This window comes from Mustelus asterias, chromosome 19 (genome assembly GCF_964213995.1).
Source record: "Mustelus asterias chromosome 19, sMusAst1.hap1.1, whole genome shotgun sequence".
In the NCBI taxonomy this organism is placed as follows: domain Eukaryota; kingdom Metazoa; phylum Chordata; class Chondrichthyes; order Carcharhiniformes; family Triakidae; genus Mustelus; species Mustelus asterias.
In genome coordinates, this window is record NC_135819.1 from 43,884,402 (window position 1) to 43,910,356 (window position 25,955).

The following is a 25,955-nucleotide window of genomic DNA, read 5'->3' on the forward strand; positions in this document are numbered from 1 at the left end:
ACCTGACCTCCTCCAAAAGGCATCTCATTTCAACCAAGTGGCATACCTCTCCCAAAGGTGCCCATAGAACTTTTCAGAAAGATCCCATATCTCACAGAGTACCAACTGCCACTCCAGTGACCATTGGTAAGGTTACACTCTCTCCTGAAATGTGTGACATCCAAAACTCATGTTTTGGACATCCCACTGTCAAAAATTGGGTCTGTTTGAAGGCAGCTGCACAGTTTTACATGAAGTTGACTTGGTGAACCAAGCCCCCACTCCTCTCCAGCGAAATGGTAGAGTTTGCCCGATTTGTGGTCAGGACTTCTGAACTCAAGGCTCCAGCGTCATATTGATCAAGCTGGAGATCTTTGCCGCCCCTGGGGAAAATTCAGGCCTATGTGTATTTGGCATGGATGATTCAAACTGTGTTTAATGTAGAAACTGACTAAATGGCCAAAATATAATTGTTTCTGCTTTACATTGCAGCGGTGTATTGTGACTATTATAACACACCTGGCGAATGCAGCTGGCATTATCACCCATGTGGAACACTAACAACAAAAACATGTTCGGACCATTCTATTGGAAAAAAGTTCTCTTCTGATCTCGAAGGTTGTGTTTAGATTATATTCACTTAAATTTAAAATGTGTTCCAAAATTTCTGAAAGATCTTTTAATATCAATCTGACTGAGATTCTTGCCTGTAATAATTGATGAATTAAGTCTCCTCAATTAAGTCCAAAGATGTGCGGGTTAGATTGATTGGCCATGCTAAAAAAATTGCCCCTTAGTGTCCTGAGATGCGTAGGTTAGAGGGATTAGCGGGTAAATATGTAGGGATATGGGGGTAGGGCCTGGGTGGGATTGTGATCGGTGCAGACTCGATGGGCCAGATGGCCTCTTTCTGCACTGTAGGGTTTCTATGATTCTATAAGTCTGTACCTTCTGAAGAAGGTTCATAAAGAATCAAAGTTTCCAAAGGTCAGTGATCCAAAAGAGGAGTGGTTTTCTGCTTTTGTCTTCTCGCATCATACACAGATGGAGAAATCATAACTCCAGGCCCAGCAATTTCTTGATTTGTATTCCGATGTATCCTGGAAATCTCTCTAAGATTTTGGTAGGGAGAACATGGGAAGATAATATAAAATAACGGGTACAATTCTACAGGGGGTGCAGGAGGCGAGGGACCTGATCATAGGTTATTCAAAGTCGTAGGAAAGATTGAGTGGAGTGGTTAATAAAGCAAACAGTATCTTTATTAATAGGGGCACGGGGTACAAGCGAGGAGTTATGTTGCACTTGTATAGTTTGGCCTCAGCTGGAATTATGCATTCAGTTCTGGGTGCCGGACTTTATTAAATATGTGAATGCATTGGAGAGGGTGCAGAATAGGTTACCAGAAATAGTCCTAGATATGAAGATAGATTGCAGAAGTTAGGACTGTTCTCCTTGGAGAACAGAAGGTTGAGGGGAAATTTGCTTGGCATATCTTAAAGGTCTAGGCAGAGTAGATGGGGAGCAACTGTTTCCCATTCTTGAAGGGACCCAGAACAAAAGGGCACAGATTCAGAGTAATTGGCAAATGAAGCAAATGCGATACAAGTGAAAAACCTTTTCATGCAGCGAGTGGTTAGAGTCTGTAATGCACAGCCTGTGAGCGAGATGGAGGCAGGTTCAAACAAAGCATTCAGGGGGGAATTTGACGATTACCCGAAAGGAAACATGTGCAGGGTTACAGGGAGAAGGCGGGGGAATGGCAAGAAGGAAGTGCTCTTTTGAAGAGCTGTGTAGCCTTCCTTCTGCACCGTAACAATTGGTCATTCGGTGAAGATGAGTGCGTTGTGAAAAAAGAGATCTTTGTGGATTTGAATATAAAGCTCAGAAATATCTTGGTGCTGATTGATGTCCTGTACATTTTATGCTTAAGTTTTTTTTTACATAAGATGTCCAGCATTCACAGAGTTTATTTTTCACTGTTTTAGGTTGCTATGCCAAATGTCCAGAAAATGCTCCATATCTGGATGAAAATACAATGAAGTGTGTTACATTACCTCAGTGCACTTGTTATTATGATGGAAGAATATTGCAGCCTGGTGAAGTATCATGGAATTCCTGTGAAAAATGGTAAATTCCATATTAATGCATTTTACTTCTTTAATCACCATTCTTGTGCTGGAAGGAAAATGTTTATTTGGAATGCATTTGAGCCTTGAATTCTTTTCTTGGTTAAATCATTCACTTATAAATGTTGTCAAGAAGCATCCCTAACAAATAGGTCTTCACTCCATTTCTGAGACAAGGGAAACTTTTCTGACAACCACAACCAAACTAGCTCAAATTCAATCATGTTTGTGGCTGACTTAGTTAAGATTTAGATCAATTGTATAAGAAAATGTAATACTGCAACGCACTTTATAAAATAAAAGCAATTTAATTTTATACCCTCTCCAAAGCCTCTAGAAGGATGTGGAAACTTTGGAGAGGGTATAGAAAAGATTTACCAGGATGTTGCCTGGTATGGAGGGCATTAGCTATGAGGAGAGGTTGGAGAAACTTGGGGGGGGGCGATTCTCTCATTGCGACCCGCAAATTTTCTGGTGGGTCCGGTCCGGAGGATCACGTGTCGGTCATTTCACGGGATAGAGTCAGTGAACAGGTGCAGTCGGGACCACGCTGGAAACAGGCGGGAAGAGAGGTAAGTGATTTAAATCTTAAAATGTATTTTAAATCTATTTTACATGTGATTATCGGGCCTGGCACGGAATGTGCCGAATCCGATAGTATCCCCCACCCCGCCAGGAGTATGTCACTCCGACAGGGTTTAGAGTAGCTCCCCACATTTGGGGAACTAGCGGGAGACCCCGCTGGAGTGAAGGGGGGCAATCGGGGGCCCCCCAGGGGGTTGGGCGGCAGGGAGTTGCTCCCTGGGCATGGGCACCCTGGCAGTGCCAGCCTGTGCCCTCTGGCACTGCTCAAGGGGCAAAGTGCCCATGCCCAGAGGGCATCTTGGCACTGCCCATTGGGCAGTGCCAAGGGGGGGGCCTAGGGGCGATCGGTGAGGGGGGGTCCCATTGCCATCCAGCATGGGGATCGGGGTGGGCTGGGGAGGTTGGTGGTCTGCTGTGGGGGTGTGGTCTGCCGAGGTGAGGGGATCACCACTGCTGGGTGTGGGGGGCTGGACATCGGGGTGCTCTGGGATGGGTGGCGGTGGGGAGGGGGGGGGGGGGCGGGGGGGTGTCAGGGCTGACCCGGGAATTGTCATGGGGGCTGCGGTCGGGCCATTGGAGGGGGGGTGCGGCAGTGATCGAGCTGGTCAGCAAACGGGGACACTGACAGATCAGGGCCTCTGCGCATGGGCTGAGTTCCAGAACTGTCAGACACTGGTGTGAATAGGCTGCACCCCCCTGGGTTTTTAATGAGATTCATGATTGTGATCTCTGCATTGCACAGAGTGCGGAGATTCAGGTCTGAAGCTGCACTGAAAAAACCGTCATGATCTAGACCAGTTTTCTCGCCAATTCAGCACTTTTGGGAGAATCGCCCCTTGGTTTGTTCTCACTGGAACGACGGAGGTTGAGGGACGACCTGATAGGAGTCTACAAGATTATGAGGGGCATGGACAAAGTGGATAGTCAGAAGCTTTTTCCCAGGGTGGAAGAGTCAATTACTAGGGGGTATAGGTTTAAGGTGCGAGGGGCAAGGTTTAAAGGAGATGTACGAGGCAAGTTTTTTTACACAGAGGGTGCTGGGTGCCTGGAACTCGCTGCCGGGGGAGGTATTGGAAGCAAATACGAGAGTGACATTTAGGGGGCGCCTGGACAAATACATGAATAGGATGGGAATAGAGGGATATTGTCCCAGGAAGAGTAGGGGGTTTTAGTTCAGTTGGGCAGTATGATTGGTGCAGGCTTGGAGGGCCTAAAGGCCTGTCTTGTGCTGTAATTTTCTTTGTTCCTAATTCATTGCAAATTGATGGCAATTGCTTAATAAAAAATAAAGACAAAAAATACATCTTAGCATAGTCTCCCAATTAAATTATTGTTCATCACCCCTGTTGTTGCCCAGAAAATTGACATTGATATTCTGACTCCTACATTAAAATTTTACCAAGATCTCCCCTCCCATCTTCTTCTGTGATTCTGCAACCTATATATTTGTTTATTTTCTGTTCCTCCAGCAGCAGTCTACTTGCCGCCTACCTCCATGTTCAGCTGCTGTGACCATGTCACCTGAAAGCCTATCAGTCAACGACTCTTACTCATTGTCTTCTCCCTGCATTGCGGAGAGCAGACATTTGTCATCCATCATTCTATAAAGCACATTTAAAAATTTTTTTAATGGGATGTGGGCATCATTGGCTGGGCAGCATTTCTTGCCCATCCTCTGAGGGGGTATTTTTAAGAGTCAATCACATTGGTGTGGATGCAGAGTCACATTGTATCTTCTACTTGTTTCCTGTTAAAATACCTTGTCTGTTTTTATTTATAGTATGTGCACCAATGGAATCACGCAGTGTAACCGTAAGTAACCTTTCTTCTCAGCCTTCAGTTGATAGCATAATGTATGCCTCATGGTTACTTGTGCTTTGCTGCAGGAAAATGCTTCTCCCGTTAATGGTGCTAATTGTTACTACTACCCACACCCGTAGTCTTAATGTTTCTAAAGCAACGCACAAATTCTGCCCTTTAAACACAGGGTAACAGCTGAGTTTACTGTAAGCCCTTTGAGAAAGTTCAGTTGCACAATTTAGTAGGTGTAATGCCAGCTGGTCTTTATCCATTCATGGGACGTGGGCATTGCTGACAAGGCCAGCATTTGCTGCCCTCCCTGATTGCCCTGAATGGCTTGCTAGGCCTAATATCAGAGATAACAACATTGCTGTGGGTCTAGAATCACATGTAGACCAGATCAGGTAAGGATGGCAGATTTCCTCTCCTCAGGGGCATTAGTGAGCCAGATGGGTTTTTACAACAATAGGTTCATGGTCATCATCATTTGGACTAATTTTGGATTTTTATTGAATTTAGCTGTGGTGGATTTCAAAGTAAGCAGTCTCACAACACCAGGCTAAAGTCCAACAGGTTTATTTGGTAGCAAATGGTATTTGCTACCAAATAAACCTGTTGGACTTTAACCTGGTGTTGTGAGACTGCTTACTGTGCTTACCCCAGTCCAACGCCGGCATCTCCACATCGTGGATTTCAAATGCAGAGCATTAGCTTGAGCCCCTGGTGACAATGTCACTATATCACTGGTTTGACACCATACTGGTAGGATCAGAGTCTGGTGAGCATCCGGCTTAGTGATTTACTGAATCAAACTCCTGAGATTTCTCAAAGCTGCCTCTAATCCTATTAGTCTTTAAGCCCCTAGCCTTTCTTTGGGTCAAGTTCACTCATACTGTGGAGGTCACCCAGAAGTTTGAGGCAAAATCAATGGGAAAGCTGGAAAAATGACACCAGAAGCATTCGCACTATGTTGCTGGGATTTCCGCAGCTCTTCTACTGGAGCTCTGGCAGGTGACCTTTACCACCGATGGGTTGCCCACCAATTGTCGATGCATAAGATGGTGTAAACATTTAACTGTCCATTAGTATTGCTGCTGAACAGTTACTATTTCACCATTGGTTCTAAACAAGCTGTTCTTGTGTGAGGACTGCACTCTTCAAAGATAACAAGTCTTTCTGATGTGGAATTCAGTAGTTTATTCTGGAGCTGTCTCATTGGTTCTGCCAATCATTCAGCATCGGATCTGAGTGTTTATTCCTCAGTAGTGAGTGTAAACCTCCACGTTGCTTCAGTTTCTGCAGGAGTTGAAGATTTATCCACAGGATACTGCTGGGGACAACCCAGGATAACACAGCACATTCAAAAATTCATTTTTTATCAATGCCTTTGCTTATTAGTTGTGAAAATGGGGGGAGTTGCAAAACAAAAGATGGTTGAGTAACAATTAAAAGCATCCAATGAACATTCTGTTCACTGTCTAGTTGGTGTGGAAGCCTTGCTCCATGTGAATGGGCACATTGGGCACATTAAGCAGAGGGCATGAAGGTGGGTAGATGGAGGGAGGTTATCATGTGATGAATCTTTGGGATTATATCCAGCCACACAAATGCACACTCATACTTTCAGTACTAAAGCCTTACTCCTACTCTGTCCATGCTCTTAACTGGACATACTGAAATCAATGGGCTGAATTCTCTCACCATTCACACCAGCCGGATTCTCCCATCCTGTTGCAGTGAACGGAGATTTGGCTGAGCACCAAATTCTCCATCCTCCCTGGTAGCAGTGGCAGGGCATGACCAGCCAGAGAATCCCGTCCAATATTAATACATTCACAGATACATACATACGTACAATTCCTATTATGCATAAGGAGCTCCTTCGGCCCATCGAAGCTGCACAAGTTCCGCTAACTCAGTGAACTCTTCTAGCTTTAGCTCCCGATGTGTATTGCTTAATACCCAGCTATGAGTTATCTTTGGAAACTGTATCATCATCATTTACCTGATATATCAATGTTTTTCTAATATCTACAACAGAAATTACGACTACAACTGTGAGCACAACTGTGACCACAACAGCATCTTCCACTTTAACTCCACTTACATCATTGACAACTACTATTTCAACAATAACAAGCACAGGTAAAGAGATCTTAGTTTGATACTTTAACAAAGAAAACCATACTTACAAAGCAATACAATTCAGTTGTCACTGTACACTTTTATTTTTAAGAAACAGATATCAAATCAGCCATCATCCAAATTTGCAGTGATTTATAGTTATTATGAGGTGGTGAACTTCTGTGTCACCCATTTGCTCAGTTGGTAGCACTCTCACCTCAGAGTCATTTAAGTCAGTGGGCAAGATTTAACAGCCCACATGGTGTGTTTTGAGGTGGTGGAGATGGACCGCCATTGGTTGGTGGTGGGACATTCTGGTCCTGCCACTGTCAACAGGTTTTCCTGTTGTTTGTACCCTCTGCCATTGGCGAACCCATGGCGGGTTGGGGAGATCGATGTTGAAGGCCCAGAAGATCCCACCGGCAGGAAAGGCCGAAAAATCTCCACCAGTGGGTTCAAGACCCACCCTAGGATTTTTGAATCCAGTACAAAATTCCAGGATGACACTCCAATCACGCACAGAGGGAAAGCTGCATTGTTGGAGGTGCTGACATTTGGATGAGATGTTAAACTTCACACCGTTCTGCCCTCTCAGCTGGGAGTAAGAGATCACAGAGTACAATTTAGGAGAAGATTTGAGAAGTTACTTCTGGTGTGCTAGCCAATATAAATCCCTCAGCCCACATAATTTTAGTTGTTTGATCACATTGCTGTTTGAGAGCTTCCTTTGTGCAAATTACAGTACGACAGTGACCACACTTCAGAAATTGTTACGTGCTTTGAGACCTCTGGTGGTTGTGATTGGCATTATATACCCCAGCCTTTTTATGAATTTAGCTGTAACTAATGTCTTCAATGTCGTCGGAGAAAATATTGAAAGACTAAAGACGAAACTGTACATCAATGCACCACTTTTCAGTCTAAAAGAGTAAAGACAGGCTTCGAAAACTGACTTGCACTTTTCCCTGCCCAACTTGTTACTGAAGTGCACCCCACACAAATTTGAATGAAACGTCATTTGGTCACCCAAGGTTCACCTAAAACATATAGCAGGCGGAATTGATTGTTTAAATTTGGGCCTGCACCCATTGTAGGACCCCCAACGTGACTTTGGACAACAACTGACTTCGCTCCCCTGGGTCTGAACGTAATCACAAAGGCTGCTGAAAAATGGCCCAATATCTTCCACACTTTGTGGATCCAGAATGCTCCAGTTTGCCCGTATAGTTAAACGACTATAGGAAGCCACTCAACAGCGCTCAGCATTATTGCTGGCCTCCTTCTAACCTCCCCCATCCCCTATCCGAAGGCAGCTGCTGAAGTCAAATCTGGGCCATATTATTGCCATTCTTAAGAATGAGCTGCTTTTTGGCTTCTTACTAAGGGAAGAGCTGGACCTTATGCTGGCAGGTCACCTGAATGATAATGGCAAGGCCTAAAGATAAACCTAACAGAGTCCTCCCCATTCTGTTACTGCACGCTGCAAAACTGTATGCATTTCTGCCATTAACAAATTTACAAACCACTGAACAATAAAAAAAACATATCTTTGAAAATATAAAGTTCCAAACCAAAAATTTAAATTATAGATCCAAATGAAATTTTGCTTTGAATTGAATACCTCCTGTGAAAATTCCTGAATTAATTTCTCTGTTGTTCAGAGGTAGTTTGTGAATTGCAGAAGACAATAACATGTTAATATCCTCTGTTGAATTGCCAGATTCCAGAAAAAAATAATGAGCGCATTCAAAATCACGGCGGCACAATGGTTAACACGGCTATCTCACAGTGCCAGATCCTCGGGTTGGGTTCCCGGCCTGGGCACTGTCTGTGTGGAGTCTGCACGTTCTCCCCGTGTCTGTGTGGATTTCCTCCGGGCGCTCCAGTTTCCTCCCACAGTCCAAAAGACGTGCTGGTTCGGTGCATTGGCCATGCTAAATTCTCGCTTAGTGTACCTGAACAGGCAGCGGGCAGAGGGTGGCGACGAGGGGATTTTCACAGTAACTTCATTGCAGTGTTAATGTAAGCCTACTTGTGACAATAAATAAATAATAAACAAATAATAAATCCGAAAAATACAGGGTGCTGGTATAAGATCATAAAGAAGATTCAAATGGTTTTCAGCATTAACGAAATTTGTCAAGTAATTTATAGTAACTGGAAGACACCTTTGGGCCACCTATCAACAATGATTGATAGAATTAAAAAGAGAGATTTTACAATACTTGACTAAAAAGAATCAAAATTATCCATTGACATGCTGTGATTTGAAGTGCGCAGTTTGAAAGGATTCTATTGAAATTATCTCAACACATCCCAATTGAAAACGGAATGTAATGGTTGTAAATTCTTTTCTTGTTTTTCTGAAGAAACAACTCCTACAACAGAGACGACCACAACACCTGCATCTACTACCAGTACCACAACTGGTGAGTGAGGTCTTCTTTTAATGAACATGGAAGATTCATTGAACCTCTCCTGTACTGCAGCTTCAATTCGATTTTGTTTTTCTGCAATACCTTTACCCTATTTTCTGAATAATACCTTGTAAATTTACACTTGATTATTTTCATGTATTAATGTAACAAAATCGATATTACAAAATCTATGTTATTTATGAGTCGAGTCAGAAACTTCTTACCTTGAAGGTCTTGAATATTTTTCAGAGTTGACGAGCACAACTGTGTCATCAACAACCACTGGCTCCACAACTGGTGAGTGCTGGTCCTCTCAATATTCATTTCAAAGCTTTCAATACAAATAGGTTTCTTACAGTTTCAGTTCCAATTCGGTGAAAGTCCTTTCCCTTGCTCTTCCAGCTTATGCATCATTTTTAGCTAGAGGACCGTGTTTATCGGTACATATGTTGAACAAAGTTTGTTATGCCCTGTATTGAATATCCAACTGACAATACACATCTGCCTTAAATAGGTGGTCTTAAAAAAAATCTCCTCTTTCATTAATAGAAGACATCTTAAATGGGTAATTAGATGAAGCTATATAATTAAGCTGAACATTGTGTTGCTTCGCACTAATGTACCTCACTGAGGTGATCAGTAGCATTAGATTTTACCAATCTTAGAGTACATACGGGTGAAGGAAAGGAGAGGGTGCAGAATGTAGTGTCACAGACATAGCTAGGGTGTAGAGAAAGATCAGCTAAATATATGGAAGGTCCATTCAAAAGTCTGATGGCAACAGGGAAGAAGCTGTTCTTGAGTCAGTTGGTACGTGATCTCAGAATTTTGCATCTTTTTCCCAATGGAAGAAGGTGGAAGAGAGAATCTCCGGGGTGCATAGGATCCTTGATTATGCTGACTGCTTTTCCGAGGCGGTGGGAAGTGTATATGAAGTCAATGGATGGAAGACTGGTTTGCATGCTGGACTGGGCTATGTTCACAACCTACTTTGTAAAGCATGAATCTCCCATAAGCTTTCAATCTTCCCTCTGTATTCTAAGTGTTATCAGTGTGAGAACATAAAGGGAGACTGGAATGAATGTCCCAAATTTAATCTTTCACAATGACAATCTTTTGATGGAGAGCTTGTCAGTAGTGCAGATGGAATACACAACTTATAAAGTTACATTTTAATGTTCAGTTGGGTATATCTATAAGAAGGTTAATTTTTTTGCACATTTTGTTTTAATATGTGTATTCCTTGCTGACTGATGTTGAAACCTTTTCAATACCGACCTGATTCAAGTTGGGAAAATTGACTGTTACTGTGTGGAGGTGGCATGTTCTCCCCATATCTGCATGAGTTTCCTCCGGGTGCTCCAATTTCCTCCCGCAGACTGGTCATGGTAAAGGTGCAGAGTTCTGGGATAGGGTGAAGGGAGCGGGCCTAAGTAGAGTGCAGTTTTGGAGAGTTGTCACAGACAAATGGCCAGTTTTGGAGAGTTGTCACAGCCAAATGGCCTCCTTCTGCACTGCAGGGATTCTTTGGTTTGCACTGTGTGGTAAACCACTGTTATCTGCTATCTGTTACCTGTATATGTGGCACTTCCCTGTCGGTTCCGCTCAAGTCTCCTCCCCCTGGTCTGGGTATAAAGACGGTGGCTCCTCCCCCCTTGCTCTTAGTTCAGACCAGATCACCGGCAGGGATGGCTCCAAGTTCTTGCCGATAAAAGCCTATTTGTCTTGCTCACAACTAGTCTCGGCTCGATTGACATTGCATCACACTGTGAATGTATTTGTTTTCCTTTAGAAACAACAAGTATATCAACAGAGACAACCACCACAGCTACTTCCACTGCCAGTTCCACATCTGGTAAGTGTAATTATTTTCATTTCTGGAAGTAATTAAAATTAAGAATGCAATTACAACTGAAGCTCCTGGTCAGTGAAAACCCCTCTGTCAGCTTTGCTTCATTCTTCATATTCTCACATCAGAAGATGGTGGAATCAAGTCCACCTACAGAACCTAGAGTGCAAAAATCTACTCTGATCTTAGTGTTCTGAGGAAGGAAATTGGGATTAAATTTTATGTCGAGACCTTGTGTGCACACGCTGACGGCATAAAGGGTCTTGTTGCGTTATTTCAAGATGAGTAGAGTTTTCCCTTTAGGAGGTTGGTCAATGTTTATGTGTGAAGCAACGTTTCAAAGAACTTTACATTGCTCTTTCTGTAATCGGACTCTGCCCAAGCTGATTGACACCTTACCCACATTGCAACCGACACTGCACAACAATTAATAATTCCTTCACAACAAAAAACAGAAAATGATGGAAAATCTTGGCAGGTCTGATAGCATCTGTGGACAGAAAATGCTGGAATCCTGATTCCAGTATCCGCAGTGTTTTGCTTTTTATCTTAATTATAATTTCTTGGCTGTCGAGCATTTAGGTTCATATCAAGCAGCAGATGAATTGAATGATTTGATATTAAATATTTGAAAACTTTAATTTAAATCATGGAATGTACTCTTTTTGTCAGCACAGTTTGAGACCATAAAGGGAGACTGGAATCAGTGTTCCAAATTCAATCTTTCACAGTGATACTCTTCTGATGGAGAGCTTGTCAGGGTTCAGATGGAATACACAATGTATAAAATGACTTGCTAACATCCAATTGAGCCCCTGTGAGAAAAGGCATAAATCTTTCCTGCACATTCTCTCATGTATTCCCTGCTGACTCATGTTCTAACTCTTTCAATACTGTCCTGATTCAAGTTGTGTGAATTGATTGTTTTCCTCCAGAAACAACAGCCACATCAACAGAGATAGCCAGCGCAGCCACTTCTACTGCCAGCTCCACACCTGGTAAGTGTTGTCATTTTACATTTCTGGAAGCAAGAATTCAGTAACACCTTAAACCCCTGGTCAGTGAAAACTCCTCTCTCAGCTTTGCTGCATGAGGCACATTCACAGCACCAGACGAATTCAGTACATTTAATATTACGTCTTTGCACGCTCTCTTTGGAATGACTGACTATACAACCAGTTGGTCCCTTCTCCCAGATTGCTGCCACTTAGACTTCGGCATATTACTTTTTAATGGTTTTGTTTGCTCTTCTGTAGAGTCAACGACAACAACAGGGACAAGCAGCACGACTGAGACGACTGCCGGTTCCACAACTGGTGAGTGATTCCTCCTTTCAATACACATCAGCAATTCTATTCACACAAAAACGTAGTAATTCAGTCAAGCACCAGTTTCCCGTCACCATCACCCTTTATTGTGGCCATGGCTGCGGTTTACAGTCAGACAATCTTCATCTTGGAACCTAAAATAATGGTCCAGATAGAGTCACAGGTTTAAATGCCCCCGCTGACTGCTTCCCATTGTGTGACCCACCGCTCACTCAATGATACAGCTCATATTGCACTAAGCCCACGGGGAGACCTATTGATGATCCCTTGTGGCCATTATAACATCTGAGTCTGCTACCAGTTCCACAACTGGTGAGTGAAGTTTTCTTTTTTTTCCGTAGTTCAGTGTTTGCAGCTATAAACTCAATGAATTCCTATTTTGAGTTCAGTTTTTGAGTGATGCATTGCAACTTTACCCTTAATTATTTTCTTTGATTTATTGGGCACAAAACACATAGGGTGGGATTTTCTAGCCACGCTCACCCCCAAGGCCAGAGAATCCCACCCGAGGTCAACGGTCCTTTGCATGGCTCGTGTCCCGCCCGCTACAATTCCCGTGGCGGGTGGGACGGGAACGTTCCGCCCATGGTCTTACTCTGAAAATGCATAATTCTTCAGGAATTCAGTCAGAATTTTGAATATCTTTAATATATTTCAGAATTGACAAGTACAACAGTGTCACCAACAACAACTGGCTCAACCACTGGTGAGTGATTTCATTACGCATTGCAAGGACTTAGGTGCAAGCAGTTTCATTACATCATTAGCTCTCTGTCTGTGAAAGTCCATTCCAGCCAAAGAGCTGTGTTTCGTGTCATTAATGTTGAACAAAGATTTGTTTCATTTCAAAAACCACCTGAGAGCACAGTTAATTGAAATAAACCTTCTTAAAATCAACCTCTCCGTCTCAGTGTACAGAATGTATCATAAAATGGTAACTAGATTGCAAAACTAAATTAAACAATGTTAAGCCACTCAGCACCAATGTATCCAGTTATAATCATCATTTGAATATTGAGCTATGCATCTTCATACATGGGAAATCCCTTCAGATTAGAATGCAGTAATGATTTATTGAATAACTGAGAGTAATAACTATTTTGTGCAGGGTATCATTGTGTTCTAATTTGGATCCCCTTCTAAGCTTTCAATGTATACTATATGCTGGCACAGTCTAAGACAAAAGGAGACTAAGACAAAGGGAGACTGGAATGAATGTTCCAAATTCAATCTTTCACAGTGACTCCCCGATGAACTCTGCTAATTTGTGTAATAAGTGACATTTCTTTTGAAACTGTCACAATGCTGTTCCAGTTCACAATTCTGTGCTGTGGTTGTAAATAATTTCTCTCCTCTTCAGAAGAAACAACTTCAACAACAGCACCCACCAGCACATCTGAGTCTACTGCCCGTTCCACAACTGGTGAGTGAAGCTTTCTATCAATGAACACAAAAAACTAATTTCCCGAGTTCAATTTTTTTCAGCTATAAACTCAATTATTTCCTAGTTTCACGTCATTCTCCTAGTCTTTGAATGATGTATTGTAACTTTCCCCTGAATTATATTAAACGATTTTTTGATACAAACCTTATTGTCTTATGTTGAAAACGCATAAATGTTCTTCAGGAAATCAGTCAGAATCCCGTGACTTTGAACATCTTTAATATTTTGTGTAGGTATCATTGTGTTCGAGTCTGAATCCCCTTTTAAGCATTCAATGTATTCTATTTGTCAGCACAGTTTGAGACCATAAAGGGAGACTGGAATCAGTGTTCCAAATTCAATCTTTCACAATGACACCCATTTGATGGAGAGATTGTCAGTGCTGCAGATGGAATACACAATGTATAAAGTGACTTGCTAATTGGGCCCCTGTAGGAAAAGGCTTTAATCTTTCCTGCACATTCTCTCATGTATTCTCTGCTGACTCATGTTCTAACTCTTTCAATACTGTCCTGATTCAAGTTGTGTGAGTTGATTGTGGAAGTCTTTGTTTTCCTTCAGAAACAACAACTACATCAACAAAGCCAACCAGCACAGCCACTTCTACTGTCAGCTCCACACCTGATAAATGTTGTCATTTTTATTTCTGGAAGTAATTAAGTATGCTATTACACCCTAAACCCCTGGTCAGTGAAACCCTTCTGTCAGCTTTGCTTTATTCTTCACATTCTTACATCAGAAGATGGTGGGATCAAGTCCATCTATAGAATCTAGAGCTCAAAATCTACTCTGACCTTATAGTCGTCTTCTGAGGAAGAAAAGCAGTGGACTGATTTCTTGTCTGCTGACTTGGACGTTCCATCGGGATGTTGTGTGCACATGCTGGTGAAATAAAAAGTCCTTCTGTGTTATCTCAAAGATGACTAGGGTTTTCTCCTTAGGATGTTGCTCATTGTTGGTGCTTGAAGGAATATTTAGTAAAAAGAAGTTCACATTGCTCTTTCTGTAATTGTACTCTTCCAAAGTTGATTGACACCTTCCCACATTGCAAAAGTGACTGCACAATAATAATAATTCCTTGGCTGTTGAGTATTTTATGTCATATCAGGCAGCAGATGAATTGAACGCATTTAATAATTACAAACTTTCTTTTAAATGATGGAATATGCTCCAAGTTGATCAATTTACACAAAAATCTGGTGAACTGGTGCAACGACAATAATCTCTGATCTGATGAACTGATGCGATGACAGTAAGCTCTCCCTCAATGTCAACAATAAGAAAGAGATAGTCATCAACTGCAGGAAGCATAGTGGAGGATATGCCACTGTCTACATCAATGGGGACAAAGTTAAAATGGTCGATAGCTCCAGGTTTCTATGTTTCCAGATCACGAACAACCTGTCCTGATCCCTCCATACCAATGCTATAGTTAGGAATGCCCATCAACGCCTCTACTTTCTCAGGAAGCTAAGGAAATTTGGCATGTCTGCTATGACTCTCATCAACTTTTACATATGCACTATAGAAAGCATCCTTTCTGGTTGTTTCTCAGCTTGGTATGGCTCCTGCTCTGCCCAAGACTGCCAGTCCATCATGCAAACCAGCCTCCTATCCATTGACTCTCTACACTTCCCGCTGCCTTGGAAAAGCAGCTGGCATAATCAAGGACCCCATGCACTCCATACATACTTTCTTCCACCTTCTTCCAACGGGCAAAAGGTACAAAAGTCTGAGATCAGATACCAACTGACTTGAGAACAACAGCTTCCCTGCTGTCATCAGACTTTTGAACGGACCTACCTCGTGTTAAGTTGATCTTTCTCTACACCCTAGCTACGACTGTAACACTACATTCTGCATTCTCTCCTTTACCTTATCTATGAATGGTATGCTTTCTCTTTATGGCACAAGAAACAATACTTTTCACTGTATGCTGATACGTGTGACAATAATAAATCAAATGAAAAAGTTTCCCCGTTCGAGCTGGATATGTCAGTTCTTAATGGTTTTGTTTGTCCTTCTGTAGAATCAACAACAGGGACAAGCAGCACAACTGAGACAACTGCCAGTTCCACAACTGGTGAGTGATTCCTCCTTTCAATACACACTAGCAATTCCATTAACATGTAGCTGCTTTTTCCCCATTTCAGCATCCTCCCAATGAACCATGTGAATTCCTTCTGCTTGACACGAAGCCGATTTTACTTTGAGAGATGTAATGTGATCTAGACATGTATTTCATGTTCCATATCTATCCAGTTGTCTTGTGGTGAGTCTCTACTAAAGCATGTTTAGGAATTGCGTTGGTGTTTTGTGGTTTTGATTGTGATTATTGTCTTTCAGAGGGAATAACTGCAACAGTGCCACCAACTACAACTGGCTCGACCAGTAGCTCCACAACTGGTGAGTGCTGGTTTCTTCAGTGTATCATAGCAAGGCCTTAGACACAAAGGTTATTTTTGTTATTTCTTAATTTAATCTCATTGAAAGTGAAAGTCCATTCCTTTACACTTCTAGCAACTTGATTCATTCCTGCTCAAGGACAAATGATTTCTGGATTAAGTATTGAAGAAATCTTGCTTTGACTTATTTTAAATATAACTGTAAAACTTCCTTAATATTGGCGATTGAGGTCAGCTGCTTTATTCTTGAGAGACATGTCTCATGAGAGACATTTTCAAATTTCACACAAATTCAGAGCTTGCTGGACATGATGATAGATAATTATTATCTGGATCTACAGGAATTGACTCCAGATGGATCTGCAAATATTGAGCTGTTCAATAACTGAGAGTAGGAGCTGTGTATTTCCATGTTGTTGTCACATTCACATTTCAGTCTGTGCCAAATGTTGCATGGAAGATGATGGTCGGAATTTTCCACCCATTCACGCCCTGCTGTCACTGCGAGTGGGGACGGAGAATGTGGAGCTCAGCCAAATCTCCATTCACTGCAGTGGGACCAGAAAATCCCACTGGCATGAACGGCCCGAAAATTCTTCAAGGTGTTTTGTTGCGGTGTGAAGTCCCTGTATGTGATCAAGGTCAACAAGACTTTTTAGTGCCGCCACTGTCCGGGATGTGGAAGTTCTTGTTGCTTTCAGTGCCTCAATTATGACCTTGAAAGATGATCCCCACGAGATTCGCACTCAGGTGCTGAAACAATGGGCCAAGTGGCTCCCTTTGGTGCCATAGCAATTCTGTAATTCTGTCATGGGGAAACTTGTCACTTGTGTGTAGAAGGAAGCACACTTTATATTATGGCAGATCTGGGGATCTGTAGAAGAATTTTCAAACAGAGAGTGAACTCTGCTAATTTGTGTAATAAGTGACATTTCTTTTGAAACTGTCACAATGCTGTCCCAATTCAAAATTCTGTGTGGTAATTGTAAATAATTTCTCTCCTCTTCAGAAGAAACAACTTCAACAACAGTGCCAACCACCACACCTGCCAGTTCCACAATTGGTGAGTCAAGTTTTCTATCAATGCACATAAAAAATTATTTTCCCGAGTTCAATTTTTTTCAGGTATAAACTCAATTATTTCCTAGATTCACGCCATTCTCCTAGTTTTTGAATGATGCATTGTAATTTTACCCTGAATTATATTAAATGATTTTTTTTTTGATACAAACCTTACTGTCTAATGTTGAAAAGGCATAAATGTTCTTCAGGAAATCAGTCAGAATCCTGTGACTTTGAGCATCTTCAATATTTTGTGCAGCGTACCATTGAATTCTAATCTGAACCTTCTTTTAAGCTTTCCATGTATTCTATTTCTCAGCACAGTTTGAGACCATAAAGGGAGACTGGAATCAGTGTTCCAAATTCAATCTTTCACAATGACACTCATTTGATGGAGAGATTGTCAGTGGTTCAGATGGAATACATAATGTATAAAGTGACTCGCTAATACCCAATTGGGCCCCTGTAGGAAAAGGCTTTAATCTTTTCTGCACGTTCTCTCATGTATTCCCTGCTGACTCATGTTCTAACTCTTTCAATCCTGTCCTGATTCAAGTTGTGTGAGTTGATTGTGGAAGTCTTTGTTTTCCTTCAGAAACAACATCAACAGAGACAACCAGCACAGCCACTTCTACTGCCAGCTCCACACCTGGTAAGTGTTGTCATTTTCATTTCTGGAAGTAAGTAAAAGTAAGTATGCAATCACACCTTAAACCCCTGGTCAGTGAAACCCCTCTGTCGCCTTTGCGTTATTCTTCACATTCTTGCATCAGCAGATGGTGGGACCAAGTCCACCTATAGAACCTAGAGCACAAAAATCTACTCTGATCTCATCATCTTCTTCTGAGGAAGAAAAGCAGTGTATTTCATGTGATTTCAGTAATTCAGTATATTTCAGTGGTTTTTTTGTCTGCTGGCTTAGATGTTCCATCATGATCTTGTGTGCACATGCTGGTGAAATAAAAGGTCCTTTTGTGTTATTTCAAAGATGAGTAGGGTTTTCTCCTTAGGATGCCACTCAATGTTGATGCTTGAAGGAACATTCAGTAAAAAGAATTTCACATTGCTCTTTCTGTAATCGGATTCTGCCCAAATTGATTGATACCTCACTCACATTGCAACAGTGACTGCACAACAATGATAATTCCTTGGCTGTTGAGTATTTTGGGTGAAATCGGGCAGCAGATGAATTTATTTCATATTTGCAAACTCTCATTTAAATGATGGAAAATGCTCCAATTTGATCAATTCGCTCGATGTATCGGTTTTTAATGGTTTTGTTTGTTCTTCTATAGAATCAACGCCAGGGACAAGCAGCACAACTGAGACAACTGCCAGTTCCACAAGCGGTGAGTGATTCCTCCTTTCATTCTACATGAGCAATTCTATTAACCCAAAAATGTTGTTTTCCAATTTCAGCACTCTCCCTTTGAACCATGTTATTTCTTTCTGCTTGACACGAGGCTGATTTTATTTTGAGAGATGCAATGTGGATTAAACATACATTTCATGATGCATTTCTGTCCTGCTGTCTTGTCGTGAGCCTCCAATATAGCATGTTTGGGAACTGCATTGGAGTTTTGTGATTTTGAATGGGATTTTTTTTCTTTCAGAGGGAACAACTACAACAGTGCCAACAACTACCACTGGTTCGACCAGGAGCTCCACAACCGGTGAGTGCTGGTTTCTGCAGTGCCAAGACCTTTGACACAAGTGTTATTTTTCAACTTCATCTCATTAACAGTGAAAGTCCATTCCTTTACACTTCCAGCGACTTGATCCATTCCTGCTCCTGGACAAATGTTTTTCATTTAACTTATGAAGAAATCGTAAGCGTGATTCTCTGACCACATTTGAGGCAGGGATTCTCCAGTCCCACTTCAGTGAATGGAGATTTGCCTCAGCACCAAATTCTCCTCTCTCGCTGGTAGTGGTGGTGAATTCTGGTCCTTGTTTCGATTTATTTAACATACAACTGAAAAATATCCTTAATGTTGACCATTGAAGTCAGTTCCTTTTTTCACAGTGAAGGAAGGCGCTTCACAATTTTGATAGAAACTCAGAGCATGCTAGAGGTCATCAGGAATGACTATTAATACAGTGGTGATGAGCTTCAGTGAAATCCAGTTTTATGATCTGGATAATCAGGAATTGCCTCGTGATGGGTCAGCAGGTATTGAGCTGTTCAATAACTGAGAGTAGAAGCTGTGAGATTCCACATTGTTGTCACATCCATACTTCAACCTTTGCCAAATGATGCATGAAGTGTAATATTTTGTTCCATTCTGAAATTCCATTAGGCACTCAAGGTCCACCAGTATTTTGTTATATTGTAACCAATGATAACATTGGATCTGTTATAATGTAACCAATGGTAACATGCTGTGAGGGTCAGTGGACCAGCTGACCTGTGATAAATAAGTAGATGGGAATTGAGGGGAGCTTGTGTGGCCCAGGGTGTGGCCCCAACTGTTGGAGTAGGAATACGCATTCTATATTATGGTCGGGCAATTGATTGGGGATCTGTTGAAGAGTTTTAAACCCATAGTGAAGAATATTAATTTGTGTAATAAGTGATCTTTCTTTTGAAACTGTCACAATACTGTCCCTATTTAAAATTCTGTGCTGTGGTTGTAAATAATTTATCTCCTCTTCAGAAGAAACAACTTCAACAACAGTGCCCACCACCACATCTGAGTCTACTGCCCGTTCCACAACTGGTGAGTCAAGTTTTATATCAATGAACACAAAAAAATATTTTTACTATTTCAGTATTTTCAGTGTAAACTCAGTTACTTCCTTCTTCAAGATCTTTGATGTATTAGTTCTTGTCAAATGTGCAGTAATATTACACTAAATTATTTTCATTGTCTTATTTGATGCAAATCATATCATCTTAGCTTGATAATGCATAAATGTTCTTTATGAATTGAGTCAGAATTTTGTGACTTTGAATATATTTAATATTTTTCAGAGTTAACAAGTACAACAGTGTCACCAACAACAACTGGCTCAACCACTGGCTCCACGACTGGTGAGTGATTCCTCTTTCATTATACATTGCAAGGACTAAGATACAAGCGGTTTCATTACATCGTCAGCTCCTTGTCTGTGAAAGTCTGTTGCCTTTCCCTTCCGGTGTATTCTTCCATTCCAGCCAGAAGGCAGTGTTTATTGGCATCAATGTTGACCAAAGTTTTGTTTTGATTTATTTCAAAAACCACCTGAGAGCACATACTTGATTTAAATAAATCATGTTAAAGTGCGGCTTTCCTGTCTCAGTGTAAAGAATGTCTCTTTAAATGTTAACGAGATTGTAAAACTAAATTAAATATAAATTGAAACCACTTGGCACCAGTGTATTCAGTTAAGGTGATAATCATCATTAAATATTGAAATATACATCTTGATACATGGGAAATTTCTCGAGATCGAAATGCAGGTAATCGTTTATTGAATAACAGAGTAATCACTATTTTGTGCAGGTATCATTGTGTTCTAGTCTGAATCCACTTTTAAGCTTTCAATGTACTTTATTTGTCAGCACAGTTTGAAACTATAAAGGGAGACTGGAATCAATGGGATACTCAATTGGGTGTTGGGATGATGGGCCAAGTGGCCTCCTTCTGTACCGTAACAATTCTGTAATTCTATAGTGGAGAACCTGTCACACACGTGCAGAAGAAAACACAATTTATATTAGAGCAGGATAATGGTTTGGCGATTTGTAGAAGAGTTCTCAAACCTGTAGTGAACTCTCTCTTTTAATTTAATAACTAATAATTCTTTCAAAACTGTCACAATACTGTCCCAGTTCACAATACTGTGCTGTGGTTGTAAATAATTTCTCTCCTCTTCAGAAGAAACAACTTCAACAACAGTGCCCACCACCACATCTGAGTCTACTGCCCGTTCCACAACTGGTGAGTCAAGTTTTCTATTAATGAACACAAATTTATTTTCACTATTTCCAGCTTTAAACTCAATTACTTCCATCTTCAAGATCTTTGTCTGATTAGTTTTTGACTCGTGCAGCAATTTTACCTTAATTATTTTCTTTGTTTAATTTGGTGCAAATCATATCATCTTAGCTTGAAAATGCATAAATGTTCTTTATCAATTGAGCTAGATTTTTGTGATTTTGAATATATTTAATATTTTTCAGAGCTGACAAGTACACCAGTATCACCAACAACAACTGGCTCAACCACTGGCTCCACAACCGGTGAGTGATTCCTCTTTCATTATACATTGCAAGGACTTAGATACAAGTGGTTTCATTACATCGTCAGCTCCTTGTCTATGAAAGTCTGTTGCCTTTCTCTTCCAGTGTATTCTTCCATTCCACGGTAAGAAGTCTCACAACACCAGGTTAAAGTCCAACAGGTTTATTTGGTAGCAAATACCATAAGCTTTCGGAGCACTGCTCCTTCGTCAGATGGAGTGGAAATGTGCTCTCAAACAGTGCAAACAGACAAAATCAAGTTGCAGAATACTGATTAGAATGCGAATCCTACAGCCAGCCAGGTCTTAAAGGTACAGACAATGTGGGTGGAGGGAACATTAAACACAGGTTAAAGAAATGTGTATTGTCTCCAGACAGAACAGCTAGTGAGATTCTACAAGCCCAGGAGGCAAGCTGTGGGGGTTACTGATAATGTGACATAAATCCAACATCCCGGTTTAGGCCGTCCTCATGTGTGCGGAACTTGGCTATCAGTTTCTGCTCAGCGACTCTGCGCTGTCGTGTGTCGTGAAGGCCGCCTTGGAGAACGCTTACCTGAAGATCCAAGGCTGAATACCCGTGACAGCAACAGGAAGAGAACAGTCTTGCCTGGTGATTGTCGAGCGGTGTTCATTCATCCATTGTCGTAGTGTCTGCATGGTTTCCCCAATGTACCATGCCTCGGGACATCCTTTCCTGCAGCGTATCAGGTAGAGAATGTTGGCCGAGTTGCAAGAGTAGGTACCGTGTACCTGGTAGATGGTGTTCTCACGTGAGGTGATGGCATCCGTGTCGATGATCCGGCACGTCTTGCAGAGGTTGCTGTGGCAGGGTGTGTGGTGTCGTGGAGAAACTACGGCATCTCCTCAGGAGCCTTCAACATGTCATTGATGAAGACGAACATCTCGCCAAGGCCATCCCCACACCCCCACTTCTTGCCTTCAAACAACCACGCAACCTCAAACAGACCATTGTCCGCAGCAAACTACCGAGCCTTCAGGAGAACAGTGACCACGACACCACACAACCCTGCCACAGCAACCTCTGCAAGATATGCTGGTTCATCGACACGGATGCCATCATCTCATGTGAGAACACCATCTACCAGGTACACGGTACATACTCTTGCAACTCGGCCAACATTCTCTACCTGATACGCTGCAGGAAAGGATGTCCCGAGGCATGGTACATTGGGGAAACCATGCAGACACTGCGACAACGGATGAATGAACACCGCTCGACAATCACCAGGCAAGACTGTTCCCTTCCTGTGGGGGAGCACTTCAGCAGTCACGGGCATTCAGCCTTGGATCTTCAGGTAAGCATTCTCCAAGGCGGCCTTCATGACACACGACAGCGCAGAGTCGCTGAGCAGAAACTGATAGCCAAGTTCCGCACACATGAGGACGGCCTAAACCGGGATGTTGGATTTATGTCACATTATCAGTAACCCCCACAGCTTGCCTCCTGGGCTTGTAGAATCTCACTAGCTGTTCTGTCTGGAGACAATACACATTTCTTTAACCTGTGTTTAATGTTCCCTCCACCCACATTGTCTGTACCTTTAAGACCTGGCTGGCTGTAGGATTCGCATTCTAATCAGTATTCTGCAACTTGATTTTGTCTGTTTGCACTGTTTGAGAGCACATTTCCACTCCATCTGATGAAGGAGCAGTGCTCCGAAAGCTTATGGTATTTGCTACCAAATAAACCTGTTGGACTTTAACCTGGTGTTGTGAGACTTCTTACCGTGTTCACCCCAGTCCAACGCCGGCATCTCCACATCATTCTTCCATTCCAGCCAGAGGGCAGTGTCCATTGGCATCAATGTTGACCAGAATTTTGTTTTGATTTATTCCAAAAACCACCTGAGAGCACACATTTGATTGAAATAATTTCTTAAAAAATCTGGCTCTCCTGTCTTAGTGCACAGACCGTATTATAAAATGGTAACTAGATTGTAAAACTAATTTAAACATAACATTAAACCACTCGGTGACAGTGTATTCAGTCGGGGTGATAATCATCTTTGAATTTTGAGTTATACAACTTGATACATCGGAAATTGCTCCAAATCATAATCCAGGTAAAATTTATTGAATAGCTGAGAGTAATCACTATTTTATGTAGGTTACCATTGTGTCTGAATCAGCTTTTTATCTTCCAATGTATTTTTTTTGGCAGCACCGTTTGAGACAATAAAGGGAGAATGGAATCAGTGTTCCAAATTCAATCTTTCACAATAACACTCCTTTTGATGGAGAGCTTGTCAGTGGTGCAGGTGGAATACACAATGTATAAAATAACTCGCAAATATCCAATTGGGCCCCTGTAAGAAAAGGCTTTAATCTTTTCTGCACATTCTGTCATGTATTCCCTGCTGACTCATGTTCTAACTCTTTCAATCCTGTCCTGATTCAAGTTGTGTGAGTTGATTGTGAAAGTCTTTGTTTTCCTTCAGAAATAACAACAACATCAACAGAGACAGCCAGCACAGCCACTTCTACTGCCAGTACCACACCTGGTAAGAGTTGTCATTTTACATTTCTGGAAATAATTAAAAGTAAGCAAGCAATTACATCTTTAACCCCTGGTCAGTGAAAACTCCTCTGTCAGCTTTGCTTCATTCACATGCTCGCATCAGAAGATGGTGGGATCTAGTCCACCTCCAGAGCCTAAAACTTTCCAGTTCATGCTCAGACTGAGCATGAAATCCAGTTTGATCTTGTCGCCGTCTTCTCCGGAAGGAAAGCACTAGACTTATGGAAGTTAAATTGTTCAAATTAAAAGTTCATGCTTTCTCTGCACAGTAATGGAAAATGTTCATCAGTTTACAGACCTTCGACTGGGGTTAGTTCTGCTAGTCAGCATGAACAGGCTAATCTTCATTTGCATAAGACCCATAACATTCTATTTTTTGGCCTTCATCAGAGGATGAGCAAGATCAGATTTTTCCATAACAAATGCGTTCGATAAGGTCCCCCATTGCAAGGCTTCCAGAAAAAGTGAGAGGGCATGGGATCCAAGGTGCTGCTGCCCTGTGGATCCAGAACTGGCTTGCCCAAAGGTCTCTATGTCTCTGTGCCCTGTTTGAGAGCAGATTTCCACTCCATCTGACGAAGGAGCCGCGCTCCGAAAGCTAATGGTATTTGCTACCAAATAAATCTGTTGGACTTTAACCTGGTGTTGTTAAAACTCTTACTGTGTTTGCCCAAAGGAGGCAGAGAGAGTGTATAGATGGGTCTTTTTTTAAATGGAGGTCGGTCACCAGTGGTGTGCCCCAGGGATCTATTCTGGGACCCTTGCTGTTTGTCATTTTCATAAATGACCTGGATGAGGAAGTGGAGGGATGGGTTGGTAAGTTTGCCGACACGAAGGTTGGTGGAGTTGTGGATAGTCTGGAGGGATGTCAGAAGTTACAGAGGGACATAGATAGGATGCAAGACTGGGCGGAGAAGTGGCAGATGGACTTCAACCCAGATAAATGCGTAGTGGTCCATTTTGGCAGGTCAAATGGGATGAAGCAGTACAATATTAAGGGAAAGACTCTTAGTACTGTAGAGGATCAGAAGGACCTTGGGGTCTGGGTCCACAGGACTCTAAAATCGGCCCCGCAGGTGGAGGAGGTGGTTAAGAAGGCGTATGGTGTGCTGGCCTTTATCAATCGAGGGATTGAGTTTAGGAGTCCGGGGATAATGATACAGCTATATAAGACCCTCGTCAGACCCCACTTGGAGTACTGTGCTCAATTCTGGTCGCCTCATTACAGGAAGGATGTGGAAAAGATTGAAAGGGTGCAGAGGAGATTTAAAGGATGTTGCCTGGATTGAGTGGCATGCTTTATGAGGATAGGCTGAGGGAGCTCGGTCTTTTCTCCTTGGAGAGATGTAGGATGAGAGGAGACCTAATAGAGGTATATAAGATGTTGAGAGGCATAGATCGGGTGGACTCTCAGAGGCTTTTTCCCAGGGTGGTGGGCGAGTGGAATCGGCTGCCGTCAGTGGTGATGAAGGCAAACTCAATAGGGTCTTTTAAGAGACTCCTGGATGAGTACATGGGACTTAATAGGATGGAGGGTTATAGGTAGGCCTAGAAGGTAGGGATATGTTCGGCACAACTTGTGGGGCCGAAGGGCCTGTTTGTGCTGTAGTTTTTCTGTGTTTCTATGTTTCTAAATAGCAAAGATATGGGGACATGCTATGCAAATGAAGGATTAGCAAGAGATAGTTTTTCATCGAATAAGAAAGGACATAAAGCGAGGATATAATTGGTGAATATGTATTCAAATGAAGGATTAGAAAAATGGCTTGTTTCTGATTTGCTGTAATTGACTATAATTGCCAAGTTGTTTGTTTGTAACTTCAGAAACACTTGTAGAGGGTCTGTGAGCCTGTTTTTCCTTGTGTACAAGTAACTAAAGCCTATATATCAATTATACATGGTGTCTAAAGCGGTCTGTACCCAAGTCGACTAATAGTGCCTAAAGTTGCTGGTACACAGGATCTCCAGCAGACTGACGTCTTGCCTGTTGGATTATATTTTCTGTCAGGAACTTGTGTGCACACACTGGTGAAATAAAGTTTCCTGCTGTGTTATTTCAAAGATGAG

At 41.9% G+C, this 25,955-nt stretch overlaps 1 protein-coding gene across 50 annotated transcripts in view; it reads left to right on the forward strand.

The window, feature by feature from the left end:
• LOC144507913 (uncharacterized) overlaps positions 1 to 25,955 on the forward strand; it is a 157,630-nt gene that overhangs the window by 45,207 nt on the left and 86,468 nt on the right. For 37 of the 50 annotated variants that reach the window (XM_078235407.1, XM_078235420.1, XM_078235454.1 and 34 more), the window contains exons 27-38: positions 472 to 597; positions 1,968 to 2,109; positions 4,474 to 4,505; positions 6,534 to 6,638; positions 8,987 to 9,046; positions 9,284 to 9,331; positions 10,827 to 10,889; positions 11,819 to 11,881; positions 12,140 to 12,199; positions 12,870 to 12,917; positions 13,572 to 13,634; positions 16,002 to 16,061. In XM_078235407.1, the coding sequence (XP_078091533.1) occupies positions 472 to 597; positions 1,968 to 2,109; positions 4,474 to 4,505; positions 6,534 to 6,638; positions 8,987 to 9,046; positions 9,284 to 9,331; positions 10,827 to 10,889; positions 11,819 to 11,881; positions 12,140 to 12,199; positions 12,870 to 12,917; positions 13,572 to 13,634; positions 16,002 to 16,061 (870 nt within the window). Of the gene's footprint in view, positions 1 to 471; positions 598 to 1,967; positions 2,110 to 4,473; positions 4,506 to 6,533; positions 6,639 to 8,986; positions 9,047 to 9,283; positions 9,332 to 10,826; positions 10,890 to 11,818; positions 11,882 to 12,139; positions 12,200 to 12,869; positions 12,918 to 13,571; positions 13,635 to 15,684; positions 15,739 to 16,001; positions 16,062 to 17,069; positions 17,124 to 18,735; positions 18,796 to 19,779; positions 19,843 to 23,808; positions 23,872 to 25,955 lie in introns of all 50 variants that reach the window. The other 13 variants (XM_078235430.1, XM_078235435.1, XM_078235431.1 and 10 more) reach the window with 8 other exon arrangements.